We start from the raw sequence: 26,353 nt of genomic DNA, 5'->3' as shown, positions 1-26,353 counted from the left end.
GGCCCTACTGTCTATTCTTCCTTTAATCTCTCCAACCATGTCTAAATGTTAATTGCTTTCTCTTTGACTAGCTCTTTAATTAATTTAATTTGGACAGTACTAATTATGCATATCCCTTGATCGAATCGTAATAGATCCCATCTTTCCAAGACATAATAATCGGATTGTCGTGCATATAGTATATATGTACTCGATCGGAGTGTGATTAATATTAATGGTTCGACGTATGTCATTATTATCCTGCATGGGGTTTATCAAAATTTTCAAGAGAAAAGTTTGACTAAAAATTATTGCCAATCAAGCTGACTAATGGACAAAGTGTTTGATATATATGGTCTGTATATTCCAAATGGGCCAGAGCGTTGTGGAGCAATTAACCAAGTTGCGCATACGTCAAACAAATTAATCCCACAACAATTAACATCTTATATATATGTGGCACAGCAATTGCAAACATCATATATTATAACTGGCAAAACAGTGACAAACTCACCAAGCTACAGCACTTATTAATCCTAGCTAATAATACGAAACCATAGCATGTCAGTTGTCAGATGTCACTAGCCAGAATGAGTTTAATCCTCTCCACTTGTAGAGCTAGAAGACTTGTTCAATATTAGTCCATGTCATATTTCCATTTATATACACTATAACTCATCGACGAGTCCATGTCAATTTTCCATTTTCCACAACTAATAGCTAGTTTTGGCAATTCGACAAAATTAAATTCATTATCCTTACTCGATCAATTACAGTGATGGAACTTTTACGTGTCTTTCTAGCATCTTACAATTACTTTGCCAAATGATCAAATGATGGTATAGCTATATACATTCCGAAGAAGATTTGATGTGTGCAATATATGGATCATGGAATATTACATTATATATCAAATTGATTCAATGGAATGAGTAGTGGGACAAATTGTGCATGTGCGTGCAATGACTTCCGATACATACTGCATACTGCATACTGCATACTGCATACTGCATACTGCATACTGCATACTGCATACTGCATACTGCATACTGCATACTGCATACTGCATACTGCATACTGCATACTGCATACTGCATACTGCATTGTCTTTTCCATCTTTTTAATTGAGTGTGTATTTTGGAAACGTTGATATTTTAATTTGTGGGTTTAATTTGGTCATATTCAAGAGAATATATATTTTTGGTGTGGACACTGCATATATATCATACATCCACTATTTAATAGTGAAAATTATACCTTACTCCCTAGCACAATTTTATGTTAAAATTCCATTCCACAAGGGCCTGTTTTGCTTCTTTCTAATACATTATATTTTGGAGATCTTAATCATCATTCTAGATTAATTGATCAAGAGGACGAGGAACAGGGCTTGATTAGTGCCTTGGTCTAGCTAGCTAGCTAGCTAGCTAGTAATAGCAAGCAAAGGACACATCATATAGAATGTGAAATTGACAACTCGTACGTGACCAACTGACCAACTGTACTAGACACTCGTACGTGTCCCTCTGATAGCTAGTTTATGCTTTTGTTCTGTAAAGTTTCATGGTTATGTGATTTACTCAGTCTATGAACCAAAAAGTTGAAAATCCAAATTAGGTACTAACAGAGTAGTTGACAAAATACATATGTCCTTTGTCATAAAAATATTTATATTGCGCGTACGCAACATTGTTTATGAATTTTAGGGTCTTTTAATTTGCGTGAAGAAAAGAAGAACAAAGCATTATATGGGGGTTGTCAGGGTTGACAAAGTCTCATGCTCAAATTGATGCATCAATAAAGTTGAAAAGGGCTTTCAATAAATTGTAAATGTCGGTTGAATGCAAAATAAATATCCAGCTAGTGTTGTCAGAACTCACAAATCACTTCAATTCCAAAGTTAATTTCAACCACACTTTCGATGCCTAGCAAACCAAAAATGGTTAAATGATTGCCATAATCCAAATCAGGCAGTGTGAAGTGTGAAGACCAAGCTTAGCTTAGACATGTATCACATTAATCACCAGCTTATGATCTTAAAGCACTTGGCAGCTTTGATGGGCTGGCGATGAGAGCGAGCTTAATTAAGTACAATGGGCCTAATCTGGGCCCTAGTGTAGTTTTGGTTCTCTTGGATTAATTGAAGCAAACAATTGCAAGGAAGACATGAAGCACAAACCACCAAGAAGCAACTTGTGTCCATGGGCCTACCACATTTTGGACCAACACTGATTAAGCCTGGGTACTAGGCTACCTCTCTCTACCACTAAAAGACCCACAGGTATACACCAAAACCCTTGTCCTTGAGGTATTGCCAGGACAGTCCAAATCATATATATTAGTTGGGCATTCAAATCATCTTGGATTCTATGCATGTTACCTGAGGATGAGGTTTGTGGAAAAGCCCAAGGAGCCCTTAATTACTCTACATTTTGTTATAAAAAAAAATGCTTGGGAAATTCTATTAAACTCTTATATCTAATCAACGCATTAACAAAATGACAATGATACCGACTAAATGGAAGCCTTAAAACAATAAAACATTTAAAGAATAAAAAATAGAAGCATGGAGGAGCCGATCACCTCTCTCTCTCTCTCTTTCTCGTAATGCCTACAAGAGGAGGCTAGTGATCTCGCCGATACTAAATCAAATATATGATGTTTTTATATTATGATATTATTGGAGCTTGATTAACTTTTAGACATTCTCATTTTTTTGTATTGCAATAAATTACACTCCTCATCTAATTTAATCTAACTTATGAATTCACCTATACTCCCCAAAGACTTAAACCCTCACATTTGATTTTAATTTATTTTTATTCAAAAAATATTGGAGGGCTCTTTTGGGCTCGCTTGGGAAAATCCTTTCTTGGGGCACCCATAGGCCCATAACCCGAGACTTGAAGGCACAACATCAGCCACACCCAAACCCAATAACCCAAGACCCGCCAAGCCTTGGCGCCTATTCAACACTCGTACAACCGCTTCTGCATTCCGAACGACGCCGTCTGTGGCTCTACCGCGGTTATCGTCGGCATCATCGTGCTGCTTTCGCCATCCGTAAGAGTCTTAATTTTTTATTTTAACCTTTAATATTGTTGGATTAAATTATGCCGTTGATTTGCTTTAGGGTTTCTTCCCCCCTCTGCACCAAAATAGATAAAAATTATGTTGTGGATTAGGGCATGTAAATTAGGATCACTTATGCTAGGGCTTAGAATTAGGTACTTGTTAGAAAGCACAAAGAAGAAGAAGGACAAGGGATCGATTAGGGGTTATGGTTTGGTTGCTTAGAAGCTTGAAAGATCGAATGAGTTTGAACATGCTAAGTTAGAACATGGGGCCTAAAGCACTGTCAAAGTGGACGCATGTTTCCTCTTGATAAGAGAAAATGGGCCCAAAATCATCTAAGTTAGAACATGCTACATTCTTTTGTAACATCAACTTGCTTATCCCAGTTATAGCTAATGTGAGTTCCCTCCTATCCAAAAGTTGGAGACTTTTGTGCATAGACCAATGATCATAGGTTCCCTAATCAGTTCTAATTTTCTGTACCTTGTTGCATTAGTGTTGTACATTTATGTATGTGCAGCAGTCTTATCCCAGTTATCATTAGGCTCTATAAGAATATGTTTTTTGGTTGTACATGCAGACTCTACATGTTCTGTAGTTGTGTTTTAAACCCGCAGTGGACTGGCTTGATTGGGCCATTGACCTGTCTGCATTATGGTCCAGATTGGTTCATGGAACCTTCTATTTGCAGTAAAACTGTCTTTAACTATCTTAGTTGCCAGTTCAACCATAGTATTGTTGAACTGGTTGTGGAGTGCTATTAGATGCCATTGAGACAACCTTACTTGAATAGGATCTGTTCTATAGGATCACACCCCTTTTCAGTACTACTAGAAACATTTGAGTAGTGCTCAAAAATGTGTTTCACAAATATTTTGTTAATTAATTTTTTATCTAATTGCTTTCATTGCTAATTGTTAAAGATAGTTTATTTTCAGGAAAATGTCTAAGTTGACAATTTTGATTAATTATGGTGGGAAGTGGGTTAATTCTTTATATAAGGGTGGTAAGGCGAAGGCATTAGTTGTTTCTGACAATGTTACTTATGAGGAAATTCGGGATAGACTATATGGTCTTATTGGGGTAGACCCAAATGAATTTGGAATTACAATAAAGGCTGTATATTGTGGAAAGTCTCTTACCTATCCCGTGGAGATAGTAGATAATGATGATGTGACTGCTTTTATTTGTGAAAGTCTTGCCCGAGACTGGAAAATTCCATTGTGCATTACTCTTGAGCATAGGGTATTTGCTTGCGAAAGTGGAAGTAATCACTGTACTCAACTTGGCCTGGCAACTCAAGCTACCAAATTTCATTCATTAGATCCCCACACCGAACTTGAAGAACAAAATTCAATTGCATCCAATTCAGGTCCAGTGGAAATGGACTTCAACTCAGGGACTCAAGAAAATTTGGATTGTGGTGTTGGATTGTTCCCTGATGTTCTAGAAAATGATAAGCAGCACAGTAATTTAGAAGTTGATGTGGAACATAACAACTGCGATGTGATGATGTGCCTCAGGAAAACCTGCAATTTGATGATGTGCCTGATGTCAACTTGCAATTTGATAGTGTGCCCCATGACAACTTGCAGTTTGATAATGTGCCTCATGAAAATATGCAATTTGATGATGTTTCTCTTAATCCTTCTAATTCTGATCCACAGAATACTCAATATTCACGTAAACTCACAGAAAAAATGGTTAATACAATATTGAATGTGGATGGAGATATAGCACTAGGTTCATTGTATGAGAGCAAGAAGGATTTACAGAAGAAGTTAGGCCTTACAGCAATGAAAAACAATTTTGAGTTCAGAGTGAAGAAGTCCACGAAAGATCGATTTGAAGTTGGTTGTGTGAATGATAACTGCACGTGGCGACTCCGTGCAACCAAGTCGCAAGACTTCAAGTATTTTAGGATAAGGATATATAATAGTTGCCACTCTTGTTCATTAGATGCTATTCATCATGATCATCGACAAGCAAGCAGCTCCCTTATTGGTCAGTATATAAAATCTAAGTACAAGGGTGTTTCATGCCAATATAAACCAAAAGATATCATTGAGGATATGCGAAAAGATCTTGGGGTGAATATGAGTTATGGAAAAGCTTGGAGGGCTAGGGAATGTGCATTAGAAGATGTTGGGGGATCACCAAAGGAATCTTCCACTACACGTCAGTCATATGGAAGACGCAAGAAGGAAAGAATACAATCTCATGGAGAAGAGCAGTCTACAAGGAAGTGTGGGAGATGTGGTGCAACTGGTCATAACCGTCAAACCTGCAAGAACCGTATTACTCTTCATCTCAATTCCGAAAGTGAGTGTGCTACTAGAACTGAAACATGAAGTTGCCTAGTTACTGTAATAATTTATTATCTTAGAGACAAAGTGTTGTAATCTTTTTCTAATGCTGTACTCATCTTATGCTTTCATTAAATTTATTTTCGAGACACTTTTTATATTAATCTTGGAAACATTTTCGAACTAGCTCGAAATGGCTTTGAGTAATGTACCTGAAACCAATATAGAATGCAAACATGATTTCAAATACTTTACTCAAAACCCTTTTGAGCCAGCTTGAAAAGGTTTCTAGTACCTGAAACCATTCAATATTTTGAAATGGTTTCGAGAAAGACTACTCGAAACAATTTCATCCAAACCAAAATGGTTTCAATCTCATATGTTTCTTCTTTTCTCTGTTCGATACCATAAATGATATTGAATAGAACTCTCAAAACCCAATCAGTCGGGCATGTTACAATTTTGAGTAGTCTTTTGACATCCTAAAAACGTTATTTCAGCTGTATAAACGCCATTTTTTCTGGAAACAACAAAGTGGGCGTATGCTTACCCACAAAAGAAACAGTACACAGATGGTTATGATGCTTACCATGTACCGTGTGAAAAAGATGTTATTTTGGCGTCATGCTCCAGCAGTGGAAGAAGGTTTTGTGGAACGAGGTTCGCTCTATGGCTTTTCTGGCACTGGTGAAACAAAGGTAAGGTAGTCTTTTTGTTTTTTTTTTTTTGTCTCAATAGTATTTTAGTCACTTTAAGTCAACCTGTTAGAAATGAATAAAAATGACAACAAAGAAAGAAATTGTAGGTAGATATAATTAGACAGCCTAATATCTAAATCTCCTTAAATTAGGGGAAAATTTAATATTCCATATTTAAGGAATTTTGTAATTTTTAGACTTAGGATGTTATTATGAGCTTTGTCAATTTCATTCTTATATGGTTTAACTTGAGTGTTTAGCTATTATAAGGCCATTTCCATATTGGTAAGTTTTGAAACAGAAAGTTTTTATCTTCTGCTGCTTTTGTTAACAATTAGAAGGATTAGTGAATGGGAGTTCTCTGAAATATTTGAACTTTTCTTAAATTATCCTTCTTTAAGATCATGATCTTCAAATGTATTTATATGTTTACAAAACCTGCATGCATATGTATATGCAGACAAGCATAAAAAGACACGTGCATGAATGCATGCACAGACTTCCTGACAAGTGACAAGGTGACCCAAATGAGAGTTTTCAGTGTGAACCACACACCGAAATAGCAAACCAAGTAAGGCCACGTTGTACTTGTATTTATATGGTTATACCGTTAATCCCTTACCGTAAATGCAACCTGATTTAGATAACATTGGTCTAATTACATAAACTATTGTAATCTAACACCATTTTGAGAAATTATAATAAATTTATGAGGAAAGGAGATTTAATCAAAAGAAGAAATAAGCCAAGACTCAATTGCTCTCTTGATGATGTTGATGCCAACTCAGCTCTTATGCTGCTGGTATGCCCCGCTGCATCCTCCTGCTTGGTGGAGCAGCTGAACCAAAGTGGGCCTGATCAGTCGGCCAATGTTTGCAGGTCTATTGTTAAACCTGGTCCAATTATGGTGACTGTAGAACCAAGCTTTTTCTTACTAATTGATACACGTGGGTCGGTGTTTGGTTGTTTTAGTACCTTTATGTGATTTATTTGAATCCCTCTTTTGATGTGTTTTACTGTGTAAGCTTCTGAATGACAAAGATATATATGCATGCTTAGTACATATGTATATATCTACTTATACTGAAATAGGCCATTCCTGGTGTTTTTTCTGGCAAAGCAAGGTCATAGGAGAGAGATCTCGATATAGCTCTAATCTTATTATGTGTGCATAATGTTTTTTCTCATACATCGAACCAAGGTACACATATGAAACAGCTCAAGTTTACATTCCTTAATAAAATGTTATATTAATGGAAATTCACTAAAACACACTAAGGGTGATAATGAGCTGTTGTCAGATATAGCATGCAAATGCTTGCGAAATTGATTTCTTAATCAACTTCTGCTCATAAAGGACACTTGACTGTTGTTGATCCTTGCATTGCTGGCGTCACATTATTAAACCTTGTCAGAGGCATATGAATGAGTAACCAATGTGCTCGTGCGTTTCTATTCACTATGCATCCACATTTAAGACTTATGAGTTACCATCTTAAAGCCATAGGGATTGCTGACTATTAAAAAAAGAACCATACCTACATTATACAAGTAAGATTATGATATTGAGTGCATGCTTTCATCTATGTTTTCTTGCTGACTTGCAACTTCCCAAATTACCCTTAACCGATTCAAATGTGTTAGTGACACGTTGTTTCATAACCCTGTAATAGTAGGTGTACTATTTTGTCGTTCTATGACATTTGTTTTGCATGGTGTTGATTTATTTCCTTAGCATTTATGACTATCCTTGATGCAGATTATTTCCGATAGGATTGCTTTAAAGTTCCTACTGCATGCAGCTGTTCTAGCAACTTTTTTCCATTTGTGCTTTCTGTGTGCTAATTTCTTAAATGAGTTTTATTAGAAATTGTCGTTTGTATTAATTACTCTTAACCGCTATGACCTGTAGCTTCCCCTGCAAATGGATATAAATAGGAGTAAGAAGCAAGACACTCTTCCTCATCGCTTATTATTCTTGCTCCTTCTAGTTTTTTCTCTTCTTGCAAAAAGCCCCATTAAGGGTCTCCTTCTTCACTTCAACAATGAATTTCCTTTTAACCCCTAACAAAGAAAAGGTAGAGAAGAATGCGGGTGTCCCGTGCTCCTATTGCAACAAAGTGTTCAGCAATCCCCAGGCTCTAGGGGGCCATCTTAGGGCTCATCAAGATGAGATCAGACTGAGGAGGGGCTCAAATTATCCTCGCCGTTTTCGTAACTCAGTAAGCATTACCAACAATACTCCTCAACCTCTCATTATGTCCCATCCTAGACATTTTTCTGGAGCTTCTGGGAGCAACCCAAGTACTCTCTTCAGTCAGGTAACCTCTCCGTTTAGGTTTTACTCAAATGAAAATAGATGGGCTAATGTAAGCAATTTCTCTGCGAACTGTATGAGGAATGCTACAACTCAGGTTTCATCTGGCAGTGATCATGCTGAAGTCCAAAATTCTGAACCTTTATCCTCTCCAGCATCTGCTCCATCTAGTAGCATAGTACCCACTAGTGCCCCTTTGGATCCTTCACTCTGTTTGGTCTCAAATGGAGTTTGTCAGTTTAATACTGATCAATTTCGATTTTTTAGGGATGGTGTGCCATCCTTTTCTGGAAATGCCTTGTCAAACTTTCAGGAGCACAACTGTGGCAAGTTTCCATACCTTGTGAATACTGTAACTGATCTTGATCCAGGTCTCAGCTCAAATCAGTCACCTAGCCTCAAGGAACCTAATAAACATCCCAGTCGATCTCCTGACCAAGGTGAAGGAGGTAAGAAGCGTTGCTTAGGTGAAGCCAGAGGAAGTGCTGAATTGAAAAGGCCTAAGGTCAACTCTAAGTATACAATGGAAACAGATGAGCCTTCGAAGAAAGAGCTTCTTCTTTTTAAAGATGTGGAGAACTCCTCTGGGTCAGGATTATCTTCTAATGCGGAAGAGGAAGAACAAACAGATCTAGATCTATCTCTACATCTGTAGCTTTTATACAAACTCCAGATCGACAATGGAAACAGATAAGCCTTAGAAGAGAGAGCTTCTTCGGTCTAAAGAACTCCGCACCTTTTTGGATCAGGAATATCTGTTAATGTAAAAGTGGATGGCCAAACAAATCTAGATCTATCTCTAAATTTGTATCTTTGCACCTGCTTCATTTATATAATGTCTTTGCTAGTAGGGAATCTATATCTGCACCTCTAGTTGTGGTCTGTTCTTAAACAATGTTCAATAGTTTATTTCTATGTTCCTTTTTATCCTTGAAGATGCCATTAATTGGTATTAAAATATCAAATAAAGAAAGGAAGCATTACCATTTATTTTTCCTTGCAGATAATTCTCTTGTATTGAAATAAATGTATTGTGTTTTTGCAAGTGGGTGGACATGGTTGTTGTGGCTGTGCCTCTTTGCTTTGTTACTAATTAGTCCAACTTTAGTTTTGGTTTATAAGCTTGGTGATGTTATTGATCCACTTCAAACATGCATGAAGCCTTAAGCATCTTGGGTTATCAGTGTCTAATAAGTATTAGCCTGTCTTGTATGAGGTTTTGGTTCAAATCTTGATGTCCCTCTTTCTGTAATATCTTCTATCCTGCATAGAGTTTGCTGATTTGTCTTACATGAGTAGTAAGCCACAAGGTTATCACAATAAATTGATTTCTGCTATCTTTAATACGGTTAAACAGTGGAGAAAGGTACCATATTGGTAACTTGTATATGGTTTTTTGCTTTCTCAGAAATGCTTGTTATTAATTCTTAACCTTTTGTAGACGCATGTCCGCAGAGAATTTTTTCATATGCCCTTGAATTATTTTACCAAATATGTACTCTTATCTTAATCTCATCATTATTTCTGATAGATACTCTTATTACATCATTTATTTGATTGAGCTAACAATTGAACCTTACTAGTTAACCAGCAGCTTGCCTTAGAGATTCATTTAGCACCCGTAGCATTGGTTTAATTTGTTTTTCTATTTGTGGTGCTTGTATATTTGAAGCCAGTAAAAAGTCCAACAACAGTAGCATTGTTGTGGCTGTATTTTGACCATCAGAATCCTATTTACTTGAGCATTTATTGGTATGTGTAGAGCTGTTTCCCTTTTGAAAGAAAATAATTTTCAAGGAAATATTTTTCTGGATTATGTAAAAATATATGCCACACTGGTTCAGAAATGGTCACTTATTTTTCACTTTGTAAGTTTTTCTTTCTTTTTTTTGCTCCCCACCCCCACTGTGTATGCATCCATGCTAATTAATCAGAGTAAATTTAAGGCAATCTCATTGAAATGATATTGTTGTTCATATGATTTGCCTCTAACCAATATTTACATATCTACTTCAAATTAATTTGTACTTTCGCTTGTATTGATTATGCAATGCATTTTTTTTTGTAAACATCGTGTTATCTGTTAGATGTCTGCCATTAAACCTCTGACACAAATTCCACTATAACAATATCTGGAGATCTTGATTTATTAAATATAAATTTATCCCAAGTTTGAAATTCATTGCAAAGTTAAAAATGTATAAGATCTTTTGATCTATAGAAAGAGCATGATGATGCTAGTAATGTGATGATAAGCACATATGGAGGAGGCTTCATTGCAGATAATACTAATTTGAAATTCATGCAAAAAATCATTCTGTACTTGCTTTTTATTTTTTATTTCTTTGCTGATTGGAAGTTAGTTCTGTATTTTTGCAAGTCATGATCAAGGATATTGATGAGCAGCTGCATTCTTTTGTCATAAGAAACCTCCTGTGGCTTGTCAATGGAAATTTATCCTATGTGGTTCTACATGGCAAGCATTTAATCAAGTTTCTGCTACTGGTTTTATGGAAGTGTTGACGATGATTTTGCAGTTGCTGCTGTCTCTTGTTTAAAGATACATGCCTTTAGAGATGGTAGGAAACAAGATTTAAGAACAACATAAGAAGATTCAGGTAGGAAATTTGCTGGGGTTATTATAGGTTTAATTGTCTAAAACATCTCTTTTATACCAAGGTTTACTCCTCCGAATTCGGTTTACATTTGCTCTCAGCCTTCTGAATGCCTAGTTTAGTACTGCACTGGCAAGTAAAGTGCTCCATGGTTAAGTTGTGCAAAATGGAATGCAAAAGTTAGAACCCTACTCCCCTGAATCTTATTCTAATATTTCTTTCAACTACCAATTTACCATTCCTTAAGTTTCACGGACTTTCACTCCCAACTTGGGAGTGGGGATGGGAGTTGCAGCTTAACCAGTTAAGTACTAACCCTCTGATATTTATTGTGGTACACATTTGTGGCAAGAAAGTTCTCTTAGGTCTGCCACGCATGCAAGGATGTCATCAGCAGGCATTTGCTAACTTGCTAGTCAGAAGCACAGGTTGCTTCAAACTATTGTTCATTCCTGACCAGAACCAGATTATTAACAATGTGAATCCACAGTAACCCATTGGATGGCCCCACTCTAAGATTTTCTTTTGTGGTGTCCAAAAGCCAAATGATATAAAGTATGAATCACAATCCTCATATAAATAATGGTTGTGATTGGTGAACATCAACCAAACCTTTGCATGCAGAATTGTCAAAATTGCCTGTCACCTAACAAAAATAAGCAAACAAACACTAGTTTTATTTTCTTGAAAACGCTTGTAACTCTGTATATTTTGCAAAACAGATATATGTATTGCTCAGAAACAGAAAACGAATATCCAATCCAATAAGTACAAGAAAAGCATTATAGTAGGTTGGAAAATGACACGACTCCAAACCACAAATGCAATGACGTAAATTGGTTGGACTTTATTGGGATTGAGATTGGGAGTCAAAAAGTTCAAAGGCAAAGAGCCATTGCTTGGCGATGAGCCCTCAATCTCATTTTCATTAATTTTTTGATTTAGACCAAACCCAGTAAAATTCATGATATAGCCGATTGGGGAGTACAGTTCTCATGTAGCGGTATATATATTCAGTGGGTGTCTCTTTCATTTCATTATGTTCATTATGTGATTTTGTACGCAATGAGTAAAAATAAATAAATATATAAAATATAATGAATAATCTCTAAAGTCTAATGAATAAATCTCTAAAATATAAAATAGTGACTTTAAAGACGATGATATTCAGTGGGTGTCTCTTTCTTTCGTTATCAATATCATCTCTAAAGTCTAAAGCGTAAAGACCAAACGTATCTCTACATTTATTCCTCATCAACATGTTTCTAACCTTTGTTTATTCCTGAAATGGATGTTACAAAGGGCGACCACCACAATCACCATTCTATATGTTTCTTTCTTAGTTAAAAGAGAATAACCGTATTTTCTCTTTTAGCCAAGTGTTACCTCTGTGTAAACTCAATTTTTTATTTTTTTTATTGGAAAAAAAAATATTTTTAGTCCCCGTCTTTTACTCCAAAAATAGATTTGGTCATTGTGTTTTTAAAACTCCACATTTGATCATTATGTTTTATATTTTTTGCAATATGAAACAATTTTAATAAACTCAAATTTCAATTTTTGTTTAAAAATCAAATTAAAATTACATACACGATTTTTTTGTCATTTTTAGTAAAATTCACGAGTTTATTATTTTTAATTTGAGAAAAAATTTTATTTTGGTTATAAAATGTTCTTAAATTACAAATAATATAAAACACAAAAAACAAATACAGAGTTTTAAAACCAAATAAACCAATTTGTTTTGAGGGTAAAATACTTGGACCAAAATTGTTTTTTCCTTCTTTTTAGAAGAGATCAAGTCATTAACTTATTCTGATCTTATTCTAGTTCTCTATGCAAAAACTCAAATAGCAATAGAAATACTTGAAAAAAAAAGGTGAGGTAATTACAAAAGAAGTAGAATTTAAAGTAAAAAAGACGTGCAAGTGATACCAGGCTACCAGCCATTATGTTGTGGTATGAATGTAAGATTAACCACATCACGTAATGAAATATTTTTAATACTGATTTTTGTTTTGTTTTTATTGAATAATTAAACTCGACACCTCCGGCATTAATATGCGTAATTGGAAGGTTTTGAGTTTTGACTTAGCTTTATCAGAGAGTCAATCTTCCTTTTGAACCTTCGAAGTAACAGTGTACGACCTGCTACAGTTTCATCAAGGCGCGTGAAAACTCACACTCCACCTTCTTGTTTATTGCTGCGCACTCTCCACCTCTGCCGAAGGAGTTCTTCTGTCATTTTCGACACTGTGCTTGACTCGCTCATTTGGCGCGTAGTTTTTCCTTAGTCTAGAATCAAAGAATCGTGTTTGCCACATAATAAAATAATAATGGACATTTTTGGTTTATGAGAAAGAATAGTCTGATGGGTCACCCTCTCCATATGGGATGCAATAACCAGAGCTCTCTAAATCTCATCAAGTCGCCATCTTTGTAGCAATCTTTCAGCCGTTTCTGGTTGTAAGTTGTTTACAAGTTTCATTCTCTCCTTTTTTTTTTTCTTTTTTTTTTTTTCTGTTATGTTGGTTTTGTTTATAACTTGTACAATACAATTTATGTTCTGGGTTTAGTGGTTGATAGACATTGAAGCAGGTAAGGCCACAAAAAGTCCATTTCTATGTGAGTTTTGAACTGGGATTTTGTCGGTGTTTGGTTTTTTGCACGATAAAGACAAAAAGATTAGATTTTGGGCTGCTCCTGAGGTATTGCTTTATGGGATTTTGAATTTTGGGTATTTTCTATTTCTCTCGCCAGTGGGATAAAATTTCATAGCTTTAGCTTCAAAATTTGGTGTCTTGATAGACCACAGTGTTTTTGTTGTACATATAGAGAAAAGTCTTTTTTTTTTTTTTGTGTTCATACGGGAGTTTAAATTTAGATGTTTTAGACGGTGCTTTGTGTGTATTTTGTGATTTGTAATCTTGTAATTATGATGAAGATGTTTTGAAAAGGGAGTTGGTGCTCTACTTTTTGGTAAATTTGGATTTTGGGTTTCCTTTATGAGCACAGAATCTGTGAAAGAATACTTGAGGATTTGGGAGAAATTCGTCTCTCTGGATTGGGATTTGGTTCTGTTAGTTTAGTAAGAGTATTTGGATAGGCAAGAAATTGCATTTCAATAAGGGCCTCCTCAATTTTTTCTGAAGGGCCTTTATATATTTTGCTCAAACGGAGAAAGATGCAACGGGTTCGATTGTCCTCCCAACAGGCACCCGTGCACAAGCTAGGGGATTCTCAAATTACATTATCCCCAAAATTTAGGTTAGCGGTTATCCAATCTTCTTTGTTGAATCCTTCACCAGAATTAGAGTTATCTCTCAGGGGAGAACCCCTCATTCCAGGCCTTCCTGATGACGTTGCACTTAACTGTCTCCTCCGGCTTCCAGTCCAAAGCCACACAGAAAGCAGAGCTGTCTGCAAGCGTTGGCATCTACTGCTTGGTAGTAAAGAGCGGTTTTTCACTCGAAGAAAAGAATTAGGCTTCAAAGACCCTTGGCTTTTTGTCTTTGCCTTCCACAAGTGCACTGGAAAGATTCAGTGGCAGGTTCTTGATCTCACTCATTTCTCTTGGCACACTATCCCTGCCATGCCTTGTAAGGACAAAGTTTGTCCCCATGGGTTCAGATGTGTTTCAATTCCCCATGAGGGCACTCTCTTTGTTTGTGGTGGTATGATCTCTGATGTGGATTGTCCGCTCGACTTGGTCCTGAAATATGAAATGCAGAAGAATCGATGGACTGTGATGAACCAGATGGTAAGTGCTAGGTCTTTTTTTGCAAGTGGAGTGATTGATGGGATGATTTATGTGGCTGGAGGAAACAGCACAGATCTTTTTGAGCTTGACTCGGCTGAGGTTTTGGACCCCATTAAAGGGAGTTGGCGTCCTATTGCAAACATGGGAACAAATATGGCCTCTTATGATTCAGCAGTTCTTAACGGAAAGTTTCTTGTTACAGAAGGCTGGTTGTGGCCTTTCTATTTCTCTCCCCGGGGTCAGGTTTATGACCCAAGAACTGATAATTGGGAGAGTATGGCTGTTGGACTGAGAGAAGGCTGGACAGGTTCTAGTGTGGTGATTTATGGCCATTTGTTTGTGGTCTTAGAGCTTGCAAGGATGAAGCTTAAGGTTTATGATGCAGATACTGATTCCTGGGAAACAATAGAAGGGCCCCCTTTACCAGAGCAGATATGTAAACCCTTTGCTGTGAATGCCTGTGATTCCAAGATATATGTCGTGGGCAGGAACCTCCATGTTGCTGTGGGTCGCATCTCAAGGGTTAGCCTTAAAGGCACTTGTGAGAATAAGTGGCGCTTTGGTGTTCAATGGCATGTGGTTGATGCGCCAGATTGTTTCTCTGACTTGACACCCTCGAGCTCACAGGTTCTGTTTGCTTAGCTTTTCAATCTCTGATATCATGTTTGGTCAGCTTGTATGTCCTTAAATAAGTTGTAGTTATATAAAATACTTAAGCTATAGAGAGCTAATGGCTGTGTGTAAAAGGGTTTTGGTGGTTATTGGAATGTATGTAACTATATGGTTGTTCCCCTTTTGTGTTTATTGTTATACCATTGCTCAAGATACCCCTGATGTTTTCCCTACGTTTCTGGATGAACTTTATCTGTGGCATGATTGTTTCTTTGTTTTCTCTTAAAATCTAGCAATAAGTGGTCTACTATTGAACCACATTTATGAATGATATTGAATAGACTCTGCTGATAAATGCAAAGGGGTGTACCATGCATGATTAACACACATATTATAGGGGTGAAGATTGTTTTTATTTTTATAAATACCATCTGATATATCTCTAGCACAGAGAAACTGGCTATTGAGTACAGAAATGCGTAGTTATCTTTCCTTACTGCATTTGATGTAACAATCCAAATGTCAATCTGCAAGTATTTTCTTACCCTTGTACATATAGTCTTTATTGTTCCTGAATATATAGCTTTAGCCCTGATATTCCCCAATTTCTTATTCCCTGATACAGTAAAAGATTATATGCAAGGGTAAGAAGGCACTTGCAACTTTTTTTTGTGTGGCCACTGAAGGCACATGCAACTTGAAATACACCTGTTGCAGTCTTGCAGATTACTACATAGTCATACTCCACATGCAGTAGATGCTTTTTGGGGAAAAAGAAAAAGGAAAAAGAAAATAATCCAGATGGATTGTTTTGAATGAAGCCGCAGTTGTTTTATTGTTTTGGTAGAAAAGCTTATTTGGATCTCATTCCACTTTTCCTTGGGTTCACACTGTTTTATAGTGGTTATACAATTACATTGGTACAATTATGGGGTCACATGATTTCCTTGAACTAGTCCAAACTAAGCACCAGGTGTACATATATAACTGTACATGGGTGGCTTTCATGCCGGAACATCTGCATCAGACTTTTTTTTAATGCCTAACATTGTGTGGGGACTGGGAATATACCTCGGGATTGATCACAAAGTGGTGGGCTTCATGCAGTTGGGTTTTGATATCAAAGAAAGGGTGAACAAATGAGCTGAAAGGCACAGCTGTCCTGAAACCAAATTTTAAGAGTTCCAGCAGGGATGTTCAAGATGTAATTGAAAAAGTGGCGTACCAAATACCCAAATTTCAAAATATTTGTGATTCAAAACAGTCTAGTTTGGGGGTGAAAATGGCACATAGAGAATGAAGAAACAGCTGCTGCACTGCATAGTCTGCATGTAAAGCAGTTGGCAAACAGTGAGAGATACTGTGACCACTTTCCTTCCATGCAAATAGTCTTAACAGGAAATCAACAACATGTAATTTTATAAGTAATAAATTACTCGGTACCATTTATGCTTTTCCAGGCTTTCACCCTAACTGTTTGATTATTTTGTTGATTTTTCATTTTCCCTTGTTCAGTTGTATCTTATTCTTATTTTTTTTTTTTTGGCAACTGTATCTTATTCTTATTTAAAGTAGAAGAAACTGGATGATATTATGCATTATTATGTGGACTCATTTGAAACAAAGTGTCAAAGTAACAGCCCATTAGTCCTTGCCTATAATTTTTATTTAATCTTTTAATTTCTTTTAATATAATAAATATTAGTCCAGTTTATATAAAAAATTTAAAATTAGAAACAATAAATTTAATGGTTGAATGTAACATGATTATAAGATTAATAATTTATTGAAGTAGATCTAATATTTAAATTAGGCGTCCCTCACTTTTCCCTCATGTAAGCTGGATTGCTCTAAGTATAATATAAAGAGATAATTAGACTTAGGTCTTTTAGAAAAATAGTTTTTAGATGGAAATCGAAAGTGTTTTAAAATTTATAAGAAAATCTTTTTAATTCATAATAATTTATAAAAAAATCATTTTAATTCATAATAAAGTCATTTTCCGATTTGAAGGGTATTTCCCCTCCTAGGGTGTAGAGTGAGCTTTGTAGAGGTTGCATGTTAAGTCCGCTCAAAATCTTAGAGTTAAAACCTAACATAAAGTCGTCAAATAAGAAAAGTAAAATGACTTAATTAAAAACCTTAAATCACTACCAATCTTAGTCTAAGAAAGACTCATAAAATGAATTGGACTTTAAATCTCCTTAATATAAATTAGATGTATCATACATATACACATGGTTATGGAACTTATGGGTTAGGAGTGAGGGAAATGTAAATTATCATAAAATTAAAAACCTTAGTTTTTAAATTACTTATTACATTTTCTAAAAAAACTTATTTAATTTATTTAATGTAATAAATTTCCTAGTGAAGCGGTTGGTTAGTAGTGGTTTGGATTTGATCAGAGGGCCTTAGGAAATGGATACATAGATGGGCTTTGATAAGAGCATTTGGCGGTCCAATGAGGCAGTCCACTTTGCCCTGACCGACGAAATCCGAATGCCCAACTGAACGCGAACCCGAACCCGAACCCGAACCCGAACCCGAACCCGAACCCGTTTTGTTTACAAGGAATTCAATGAGTGATAGCAAAGCAAATAGTGAATAGAATTGAGGAAGCTGTGAAGAGGAAAATGGGAGCAATAACGAGCGCAGTGATAGCAATAGTGGGAGTGGTGGTGGGTTGGATCACCATTGAGATTGCCTGCAAGCCTTGCCTTCAACAAGGCCGAGGAGCCATTGATCGCAATCTTAATCCCGATTACGATCCCGACGACGACGTTTCATCCGATATCCGCGCCCCTCTCAACCCCCCCGGCCCCACCACGCTCCTCCACGACGACGTTTCCGATCCCAAGGCTGCTGTCTCCACCACTACTCCTACCGATGCAACCAAGGCCGTCTGATTATTTTCTTTTTTCTTTCTAGATTCAACTATGGATATTGTATGAGAAATGAAATTGAAATGGAATTGTTGTTTATTGGTGTCGAAATCGGATGAGAATTGTGGTTTTCATTGTAGGCCTACTTCTTCTTTCAATGGAACTTGGATGCGATTTGAAAATTGAAACTCGATTCAATTGTTTTGTTATTACGAATGTTTGTTCAACTGTGCAAGTTGCTAGCATTGCCACAACCCTAAATTTACGCCACAAAATCAAACACTAGACAAAAATGAAAGCATGAACTTCATTCACAGTGTTCATGACATGTTGATGAAGGTTGCAATGTCTGGTTGAATTGAAAGCAAATACGCAATTGGAGACGAAGAGTGAGTGAGGTGTGGAAATTCGATCAATAGTACACGTTCTGTTTTCACATGCAACTTACGTTGTCATGATGGCACCTTCAAATTAGTAAGACAACCCCATAGAATACAGTGAAGAAGCCAAGAGTGAGAGAGATATTTTTTTCTTTTTCTTTGTTTATATATAACCCTATTTCAAAAACAAAACAAAAATATCTGCAATTCATGCATGTGCTCGACTCTTTGGCAGAAATATAAATATGAAAAAGGAAGACTAAATATTCTTTACAATCAGTATTGACTGGAGAGACAAAAATTGAAAAGTACCAAGTCACTGTACATAAATCAGAAGGGACTTGTCTGGACAGGACATCCTGCCTGCCTGCCTGCCTCCTGAGTCCTGCCCTCTTCTCTTCCTCCTCCTGAGCTTCTTCAAGATAGAAGTCTTCCCGTGTCATTTACAAGGAGAAACTTCAATAAGCTGCTGCCTGCTGGGGATCTTATTATGCTAGGTAGTTGTAAATTTGAGGGTTGTTCTTGTCCCGTTCCAAGTACTCCCGGTCAATCAAGCTTTCAATCCTCTTCTTCAAATCAGCCGGCTTTATTGGAAATTTAAGCTGCTCACCATAACAAACACACATGATTCTAACGCAAGATGCCAGCAGCCGCAGCCCCTTAACTGCTCATTTATAAAAGTTGAATAAAAAGAATACGTCTTCTTTACCTGCTGGAACAGTTCCGTTATCAGAAGAGTGTGACTCAGCACCTTCCTAGTTTTCATTATCCGAACAATAGCAGCATCAACCTGCAATACATAACATAATGCAAAATTGTCAATTACAAAGACCACAATCTATTTTGGAATTTGGGATGAGGCTAGCATTTGCATAGCTACAATCTGGGACATAAACAAAGGTTAACCTGATATTGGCGGTCTTGAAATACTCTTTCTGTTGTGCTCGTGTTCTCCTCCACTGTTTCCTTCATCTGGATTGCATTTACCTGCATGCATCAAAATAATTTAAGCTCCATCATGTGAGTGGCAATCTAAAAAAAAGCAACTCCAAGATATGGTCATCCTGTAGGGGACATGAGTGGCTTGTATAAGGTGAGCTGAAGATTGACAGAACAATACTTCGAATGTACAAATTCACTTTTGAAATTTCTCAGGCTTATGTCAAGCTTCAGTGTATGCAAAGCCTGAGGCCTTCTGATAATCACTGTTAATTTGTTACTACTGGACATACAAACCAATGTACCTTTATACGGTAGAGAGGAGCAGCAAATCCATCATTGAACAAAAATGTATCGTCATCCTCCACATCTCTCCCTTTGGGAAACTGTAGCACATATTTAAAAAGGAAAAAAACACAAAAAGTAAGGAGAAGACCCAACATTTCCAATTATGTTACAAATAAAGATTTTACAAACAAATCCAGTAAAAGCATGACCACCCAGGCACCCACCTTTTGCAGGACACGAACTTTTCCACATGCAAGGGACTGGAGAGTTCTTTTCAGTTCCTTCTCCTCAATACCAGTTGAATCCTTAATATCTTGAAAGCTTAGCTTCTCAGCATCATTAAACAGCATCAGAACAACAGTCTGGAAAGACAACCAATTATAATTCATCCACTAGGTAGAATTTAAAGAATACTAGAGAAAAATAAAGAATTAATGCTAGAAAACAGAAGAATAATTGGCCTAGAAGTGACCAACCTGAAACAGAGAAACCGCAAGCTCCTTTTTGCCTTTAGGAAACTCTGCTTTCAATACACAGTGACCTAATGAATTTTGCCACATTAAACGCCTACCACTGTACTTGCTCAAGTAAAACTCCTTGAAAATATCCTATTGCACAAAGAAAAATGATAGAGTCAGACAATTATACAGAGCATATCAATATCAACATCAACAGCAACAAAAGCTCTGTCATGTAGCATGGACTGAACCTGGTATACATTCAACTCATGAGGAAGTCTAACATCCATGGGAGGATATGTTGGCCAGTATCTGTATCAGCCACCAAAACATAAATTAAATTCCTTGGGAACATGGAGTGAATAAATAATGTAAATACAATTGAGGCAAGATTTAGGTAAAGTTCCTAATATAAGGTTCCTTAGATTCTCCCATAATTCCACTAATAAGATATTATGTGCAAAGATCAAAATGCATTTGTAAAAATATATATCTTGTTTAATAGATCTTCTTCAATTGAAAATGACATGTAATTTAACCAAATTCGACCATATGAAGGGTTTCAAAGTAATAGATATATTGTGAGAAAAGTGAGTGTTTAGATTCAATGTCAAAATTATTGAAACACGTTGACTATTTGTAGACTTAACATATTTAGTCAGATCATTAGATTATAGGCTATGATCTTCAATTTTAATGCTTAAAGAGTAATTTTTAAGGGAACTTATTGAAAACATCAGTCACCGAAAAAAAAAATCTCATGCATTTCAAGAAAAAAAATTTAAAATTGTGAAACATACCCCGTCGTAAGGACATGAACACTCATCTCAATCCCTGATGGGAGCTTTGTCCTGGCCTGGGATGATTGTTTGAACGACTCGTTTATCTCTTTTGACAATTCAATATCCTGAAGAAGTGTAGATGAAAAGCATGCAATAGAAATATTATTATTAAATAATTCATACAATAATTGCCACAAAAGCTCATATGGAGAATCACAAATCCATGCTCTGCATAAAGTGATTATGATTACTCCTAACTAACTACAGGAGCTCAAATACAAATGGACTTGTTAATATAGAATATCAGCCTAGTGCTATAATGTCCACTTTTTTTGTTACCCACAAAAAGAGAAGAAAAAGATTACTACTCATAAGGTGAGCAAAGTTGAACCTCATTATATCTGATCTTAGATATACCTCTAGAAGAGGATTGCAGACAACAAAATTTATGAGTGCGCAGTAATAAATGTTTACTGATCTTAGATTCCAAATCTAGCACTACGTTTGGCAGCCACTGATTTCATTTTTACCCCAAAAATTTGCTCTAATAGTCAATCTGATGAATGTCAGTCCAAAGAAAAATAGATCAGAGGCTGGGCAGTTGAACAAGTTCTGCCATCCCCACTTTTTGCATGAAATACTGGGAGGCAATATTAATTAATCACTAATCTTGAACATATATTTCATACAACTTAGCAAAAATGCACACCTTAAACATGCCTTCAAGTTTGTTCGTAAACTGACTGCCACACTCAGTCTTCAGCTGTACAGAGATAAAATTTTGTTACTACAATCAAGCAAGCGAATCCGCCAGGTATATAAGTCATAGGAATGAAGAACTCATCATTAACCTTGGAAATCATGGATTTCTCAGCATCAATAGAAGCACTCTTTCCCAAAAGAAGCCTTTTTGCAAGATCCTTCTTATAAAATGCTTCAAACACATCCTTACCCTGAATTAGCAAGAAAGAATTTTACAGAACAAATAATGAGAAGTTAGGTAAAAAAATTGCAAACACCGGTAACAGAAAACATGTACAAAAGAACTGCTGGTTAATCCAAGAGCCAATTTTTTATTTTAGCCATTAGCACATAACTCTTACCTGTATAAACCTGAATAAAACCAAGACTTTATCGAGTGTGCCCTCCAATTCCTCTTCAGAAGTACCCTTATTCCCAGCACGAAGCTTCTCGTCCAGAAACTTTGCAATCAGCTCAGCAGGTCGGTTCTATCATACGAAGAACACTCTTAGCTCAAATATGCCAGCACAAATTAGCAATGATGAGAAACTGATGAATTCGCTTTATAAAAAAAGGATGAGATACTGATGAAAATTGAAATGCAATATATAGTTAGATTCAACTGATAGATACAAAGATTCTATGCATGGTTATTTATTATGGAAATGTTATAACTTTCAAATTCAACTGATACTTATCCTCACCAACTAATACTTTGCTAACTTGTGCCTTTTTTACCTTGCCACACTTCTAAACCACATCATATATGATGGGTTCATTTCCTCTTTTGATTATTAAAGAAAGAAACATAGAAAACAATGGGGAAACTGAATCAGATGAAATGTTACCTGACGGAGATTGATAAGATGCTCGAATGCATCCTTTATAGTGTTGCAAAATGCTTCATTCTTAAAAAAGCTTTCTTCCCATATAGTGTCAAGAGAAGCCTTAAATTCCAAAAGGGAGGCAACCATTTCTTTATCCTTTTCTTCATCCATGATCATGCCCTGCCCTGTCCTCCGGATGTATGAGCTGAGGGCTTGCCTCAGTGATTCAAGGGCATTGACTCTTGAAAAAAGGGTGTACATCCTTTGAAGGTCCTCAATGCGATTCCCATCCATCAACATTGTGAACCCCTAGAATATATATATAAGAAAAACCATAATTAATTAAATTCAATACATAGTGGGAGAAATACTTAAGGCTAGAATCATAAAATTCGTGAGCAGATAAAAACCTTGTCAAGAATGGCAGATATATGGCGATCTAGAAGCTGCTTTTCTGCAGTTGCAACTAATGGCTTTCTTGTACTTGCATCCAGGTAGAGTAAACATCTTTCATGTTCTTCATGCAACCTTGTCTGCAACATGTTATCCAAAAATCTCCAAAGGTAGGCATAAGTCATCATAGAGTCAAAGAGACAAGCTAGATAGGTGCAAAGTAATTGAAACAAGTCATATTATATTAAAAGAAAAGGAAATATAAATATGAAGAAAAATATTGCATTGAATCAAACAGGCTAGAAAGATTAGAGACACAGAGAGAGAGAGAGAGAGAGTATCAACCTCCACATGCTTCAAGTAATCTGGAACATCTGATTGCTGCATGTATTTCATGCCTTCAGCAGCATAAAATTCGGAAGTACATTCAAGAAATGGCTTCTCAAAGCTTTCTGAGTAGATTCCTAAAGCTGTAAACATCTTCAATAGATGGTTAAGGAGAGTCCTAGCCACTGCTTCACCTAATCTGAAAAACCAAAACCACAACATTGCAGATTACTAGTTGCAAAAGTACACCCAACAATTTAATAAAGAGACTTGTAATATTTTAATAGATCAACATTCAAGTCTCAGATCATGAATCTTGATTAACTGGGTGGAAAATCCTATAGAAGAATATAGTGAGCACATTTTTCACTTGGGTAAGGACGAATGCTTAGAATACTTTTTTAAAAGAGATGAGAGAGAGAAAGAAAGAGAGCAGGGTTATAAGTTACTATTATAAGCACCAGAGATCAGGATGTAGCAAAGCAAGCACTAGTAGGTCTGCAGATATGTCATATGTGACTATTGTTTAGCTTTACCTTTCTTTCTCGATCATTCTTAAAAGGCCAGTGACAGTTTTGTGCTCAACTTCTGGAGACAGTGAAAGATGTTTGCGGAAAAGTTGCAACCCCATGTCCCACAATGAACGCACATTTGGTGTTTGTTTCACATATGTTCTATCAAGATATAAAGCTATACCACGAATCATCAACATCTGGTCACAAAGGTCCTGCCAGCAACTCTCGACAAGTGATAAGAAAACTACTAAATCAGGGCTTTGGCCAACCAAAGATTGCAGTGCTGCAGCTATGTGTCTTTCACACTCCTTTTCAATCCGTTGATAAAGACTTCCTCCCATCTTGTGCAAGCAAAGATCATTAACAGCCTGAGAGAACATAATTTGTTTGCTATGAATTCCTTATGCATTACAAATTTTCAAATTGCAAAAAGCTATTGCAATCCAGAAAGAGAGAAATATGGTTGATTCTACCTGATAAAGTTTCTCCAAGTCACATGAATCTGGTTTCTTTAAGAATATAGCACAAATTGCTGACTTCAGCTTTGCCCATGTTTCCTCCTCAAAATTTGTGGGTATTGTGGGCTTACCTTCACAAAGGCAAAAGAGAAAATGAAGATGAAATATGTCAGTAACCTTTTTCAATATCTACTGTAAGTTATTTCAGATTTCAAACTTTGCCTCTATTAACAGTTTCCCACATCAAAAAAATATTTTGTTGGTTGCCCAAAATTTAATGGGCATATACAACGCAATGAATAAATAACTTATAAGACTTATGGGGTATAATATGAAGTTGTTGCAACTTCATAACCTCTGCAGATAACATGAGAACATGACACGCATTAAGAGCGGATATGTGAACATGAGACAGTATGCATAACTATATTATCACAAATATAACTTCCAATACCAATTAATGCTTAATGATAATAATGCACAAGGATGACAGATATCACAGAACGGACAAACCATAACTTAATAACTTAGTAATTCATATGTTGCCAGACTGTGAATCTGGAACACACAATCTGACATCATGATTCACGGTGTAACAACCTGACAAGACAGACTTTCTGCAAGAGAACTGTTTCATATTGAATATATATATATATATATATTCGTTATGAAACCAGGAAAAGAAGTCATCCTTAATGTAAACACTATAAGTTTTGTCATCCTTATGTCAATAAGTTTCATATTGACATAGCAGTGTTGTGTTGTGCACTGCTATGTCAACTTCTAAATAACACCCAGAAAAAGCATAAAACATTAATTCAAACCTACTAGTGCTACAAAACAGCAGATAATAAGCTCAAGCTACTGTGTCATGTAAAACCCTCATTTTATTCATCTGGCAAATAATTTCTGAGCAGAGAGCACCTGGAAAAGCAATGCTGAAACCTAACTCAGATTACCTTAACCAAAACAGTAACTTTCCCAGTTCAGTCACTGACCAGATTGTGGTCACATAAGCACTTGCCATAAAAATCAGCTACTCAAACACAGTCACCCTAGATGAAGTATTTTTCATCACAAGCATCGATATGCATTCGAGCACCAAACGTTAAAATCATTAGCAGTTAAATTACCTTTTAAAAAGGAAAACTATCTAGATAAAAAAGATAAAAGAAATTTCTTGGTTCCCGCCTTATAAATGAAACAAATTGCAATATTGCATGAAAACCCAAATGAAATTTAGGCATACAAGTTGAAACCAACCTCTCAATTTCACCTAATGGTAGAACCTAACTAAAGAAATCGCCCTAGTCCCCAAAACCCGAAGCAAAATCAAAGATCTTTCCAATCCCACAAAACCTAAAAATAACTATCGAATTACAAAGCAACAAAATTAGGCAAAAAAGGCGAGAGATTTTGGGATCGAGAGAAGCAGTACCTTTAACGAGCTTGATGACGAGCTTCTTGGCGGGCTGAGGGGGCTGGGCCTTTTTGCGGGCCAAATTGGCGGCGACGGCGCGGGAAGAGGGATCATCGGGCTTGAGATCTTCGTCGAGGGCCATGGAAGAGGGGTCGAAAACGACGTCGCTGTTGTTGTCGGAAGAGGGGTTGAAGTCCGGGTGAGTGTGAGGGTGGTGGTGGTGGTGGTGGAGGCCATTTTTGTTGTTGGGATCGAGAGAACAGGCCACGGCCTGAGACTTGGCCTTTTTCATGGGTGGGCCTGCGGAGGCGGTGAAGGAGGAGGAGGAGGTGGTGCTGGTGCTGGTGCTGGTGCTAGTGTTGCTGGCTGAGGAGCGTTTTGTGGGGTGAGACATCAAACTCAACAACAGCGCATTGTAAGTGAAAGAGATAGCAAGCGAGAGAGAGAGACCAAAGCCCAAGGGAAACGAAGATTTGAGAAGAGCCAGCCAGCTGCTGCTGATAGCCTGATATGAGAAATAAAGAGAAAATGAGAAAAAATGGAGAGAGTTATTTATTTATTTTTTGTTTTGGGTGTCC

The 26,353-nt window shown here is 36.6% G+C and overlaps 3 protein-coding genes and 1 pseudogene across 5 annotated transcripts; 3 read left to right on the top strand and 1 right to left on the bottom strand.

The window, feature by feature from the left end:
- The first annotated feature begins 2,911 nt into the window (after positions 1-2,911).
- Positions 2,912-6,505, top strand: LOC147297143 (uncharacterized; annotated as a pseudogene). The gene is made up of 3 exons (XR_015120067.1): positions 2,912-3,042; positions 3,993-5,376; positions 5,861-6,505. The product of XR_015120067.1 is annotated as an uncharacterized LOC147297143 (transcript).
- Positions 6,506-13,348: 6,843 nt separating this feature from the next.
- LOC147297142 (Galactose oxidase/kelch repeat superfamily protein) lies at positions 13,349-16,906 on the top strand. 2 transcript variants are annotated; one of them, XM_086250134.1, is made up of 2 exons: positions 13,349-15,377; positions 15,988-16,906. In XM_086250134.1, exons 1-2 carry the CDS (start codon positions 14,175-14,177, stop codon positions 15,988-15,990), a joined length of 1,206 nt encoding a protein of 401 aa, XP_086106260.1. In that variant the 5' UTR covers positions 13,349-14,174; the 3' UTR covers positions 15,991-16,906. The 2 variants fall into 2 exon arrangements, with proteins under 2 accessions (XP_086106260.1, XP_086106254.1); XM_086250128.1 differs by lacking the exon at positions 15,988-16,906 and having other exon boundaries at positions 13,350-15,577.
- Positions 16,907-17,950: 1,044 nt separating this feature from the next.
- LOC147297141 (uncharacterized) lies at positions 17,951-18,440 on the top strand. The gene has a single exon (XM_086229700.1). The coding sequence runs from the start codon at positions 17,999-18,001 to the stop codon at positions 18,269-18,271; it is 273 nt and encodes a 90-aa protein (XP_086085826.1). The 5' UTR covers positions 17,951-17,998; the 3' UTR covers positions 18,272-18,440.
- A 320-nt stretch (positions 18,441-18,760) lies between these two features.
- On the bottom strand, positions 18,761-26,267 carry CUL4 (cullin4). The gene is made up of 17 exons (XM_086255718.1): positions 25,794-26,267; positions 24,371-24,486; positions 23,919-24,265; positions 23,401-23,581; positions 23,073-23,195; positions 22,684-22,971; positions 22,198-22,323; positions 21,946-22,047; positions 21,804-21,857; positions 21,113-21,219; positions 20,564-20,624; positions 20,331-20,462; positions 20,079-20,216; positions 19,872-19,952; positions 19,534-19,614; positions 19,337-19,417; positions 18,761-19,229 (listed from the first exon to the last, which is right to left on the bottom strand). The coding sequence occupies exons 1-17, from the start codon at positions 26,167-26,169 to the stop codon at positions 19,116-19,118; spliced, it is 2,508 nt and encodes an 835-aa protein (XP_086111844.1). The 5' UTR covers positions 26,170-26,267; the 3' UTR covers positions 18,761-19,115.
- Between the last annotated feature and the right edge of the window lie 86 nt (positions 26,268-26,353).

This window comes from Dryas octopetala, chromosome 1 (genome assembly GCF_963921425.1).
Source record: "Dryas octopetala chromosome 1, drDryOcto1.1, whole genome shotgun sequence".
Lineage (NCBI taxonomy): Eukaryota > Viridiplantae > Streptophyta > Magnoliopsida > Rosales > Rosaceae > Dryas > Dryas octopetala.
This window is presented reverse-complemented; position numbering and strand designations above follow the sequence as displayed.

Excerpts from the sequence above, each read along its gene's own strand:
- LOC147297142 (XM_086250128.1), top strand. The coding sequence starts at position 14,175 with ATGCAACGGGTTCGATTGTCCTCCCAACAGGCACCCGTGCACAAGCTA.
- LOC147297141 (XM_086229700.1), top strand. The coding sequence starts at position 17,999 with ATGGGAGCAATAACGAGCGCAGTGATAGCAATAGTGGGAGTGGTGGTG.
- CUL4 (XM_086255718.1), bottom strand. The coding sequence starts at position 26,169 with ATGTCTCACCCCACAAAACGCTCCTCAGCCAGCAACACTAGCACCAGC. Across the intron at positions 23,582-23,918 it reads AGAATGATCGAGAAAGAAAG|ATTAGGTGAAGCAGTGGCTA; the intron begins GTAAAGCTAAAC and ends TTGGTTTTTCAG. Across the intron at positions 22,972-23,072 it reads TATCTGCCATTCTTGACAAG|GGGTTCACAATGTTGATGGA; the intron begins GTTTTTATCTGC and ends TATATATTCTAG.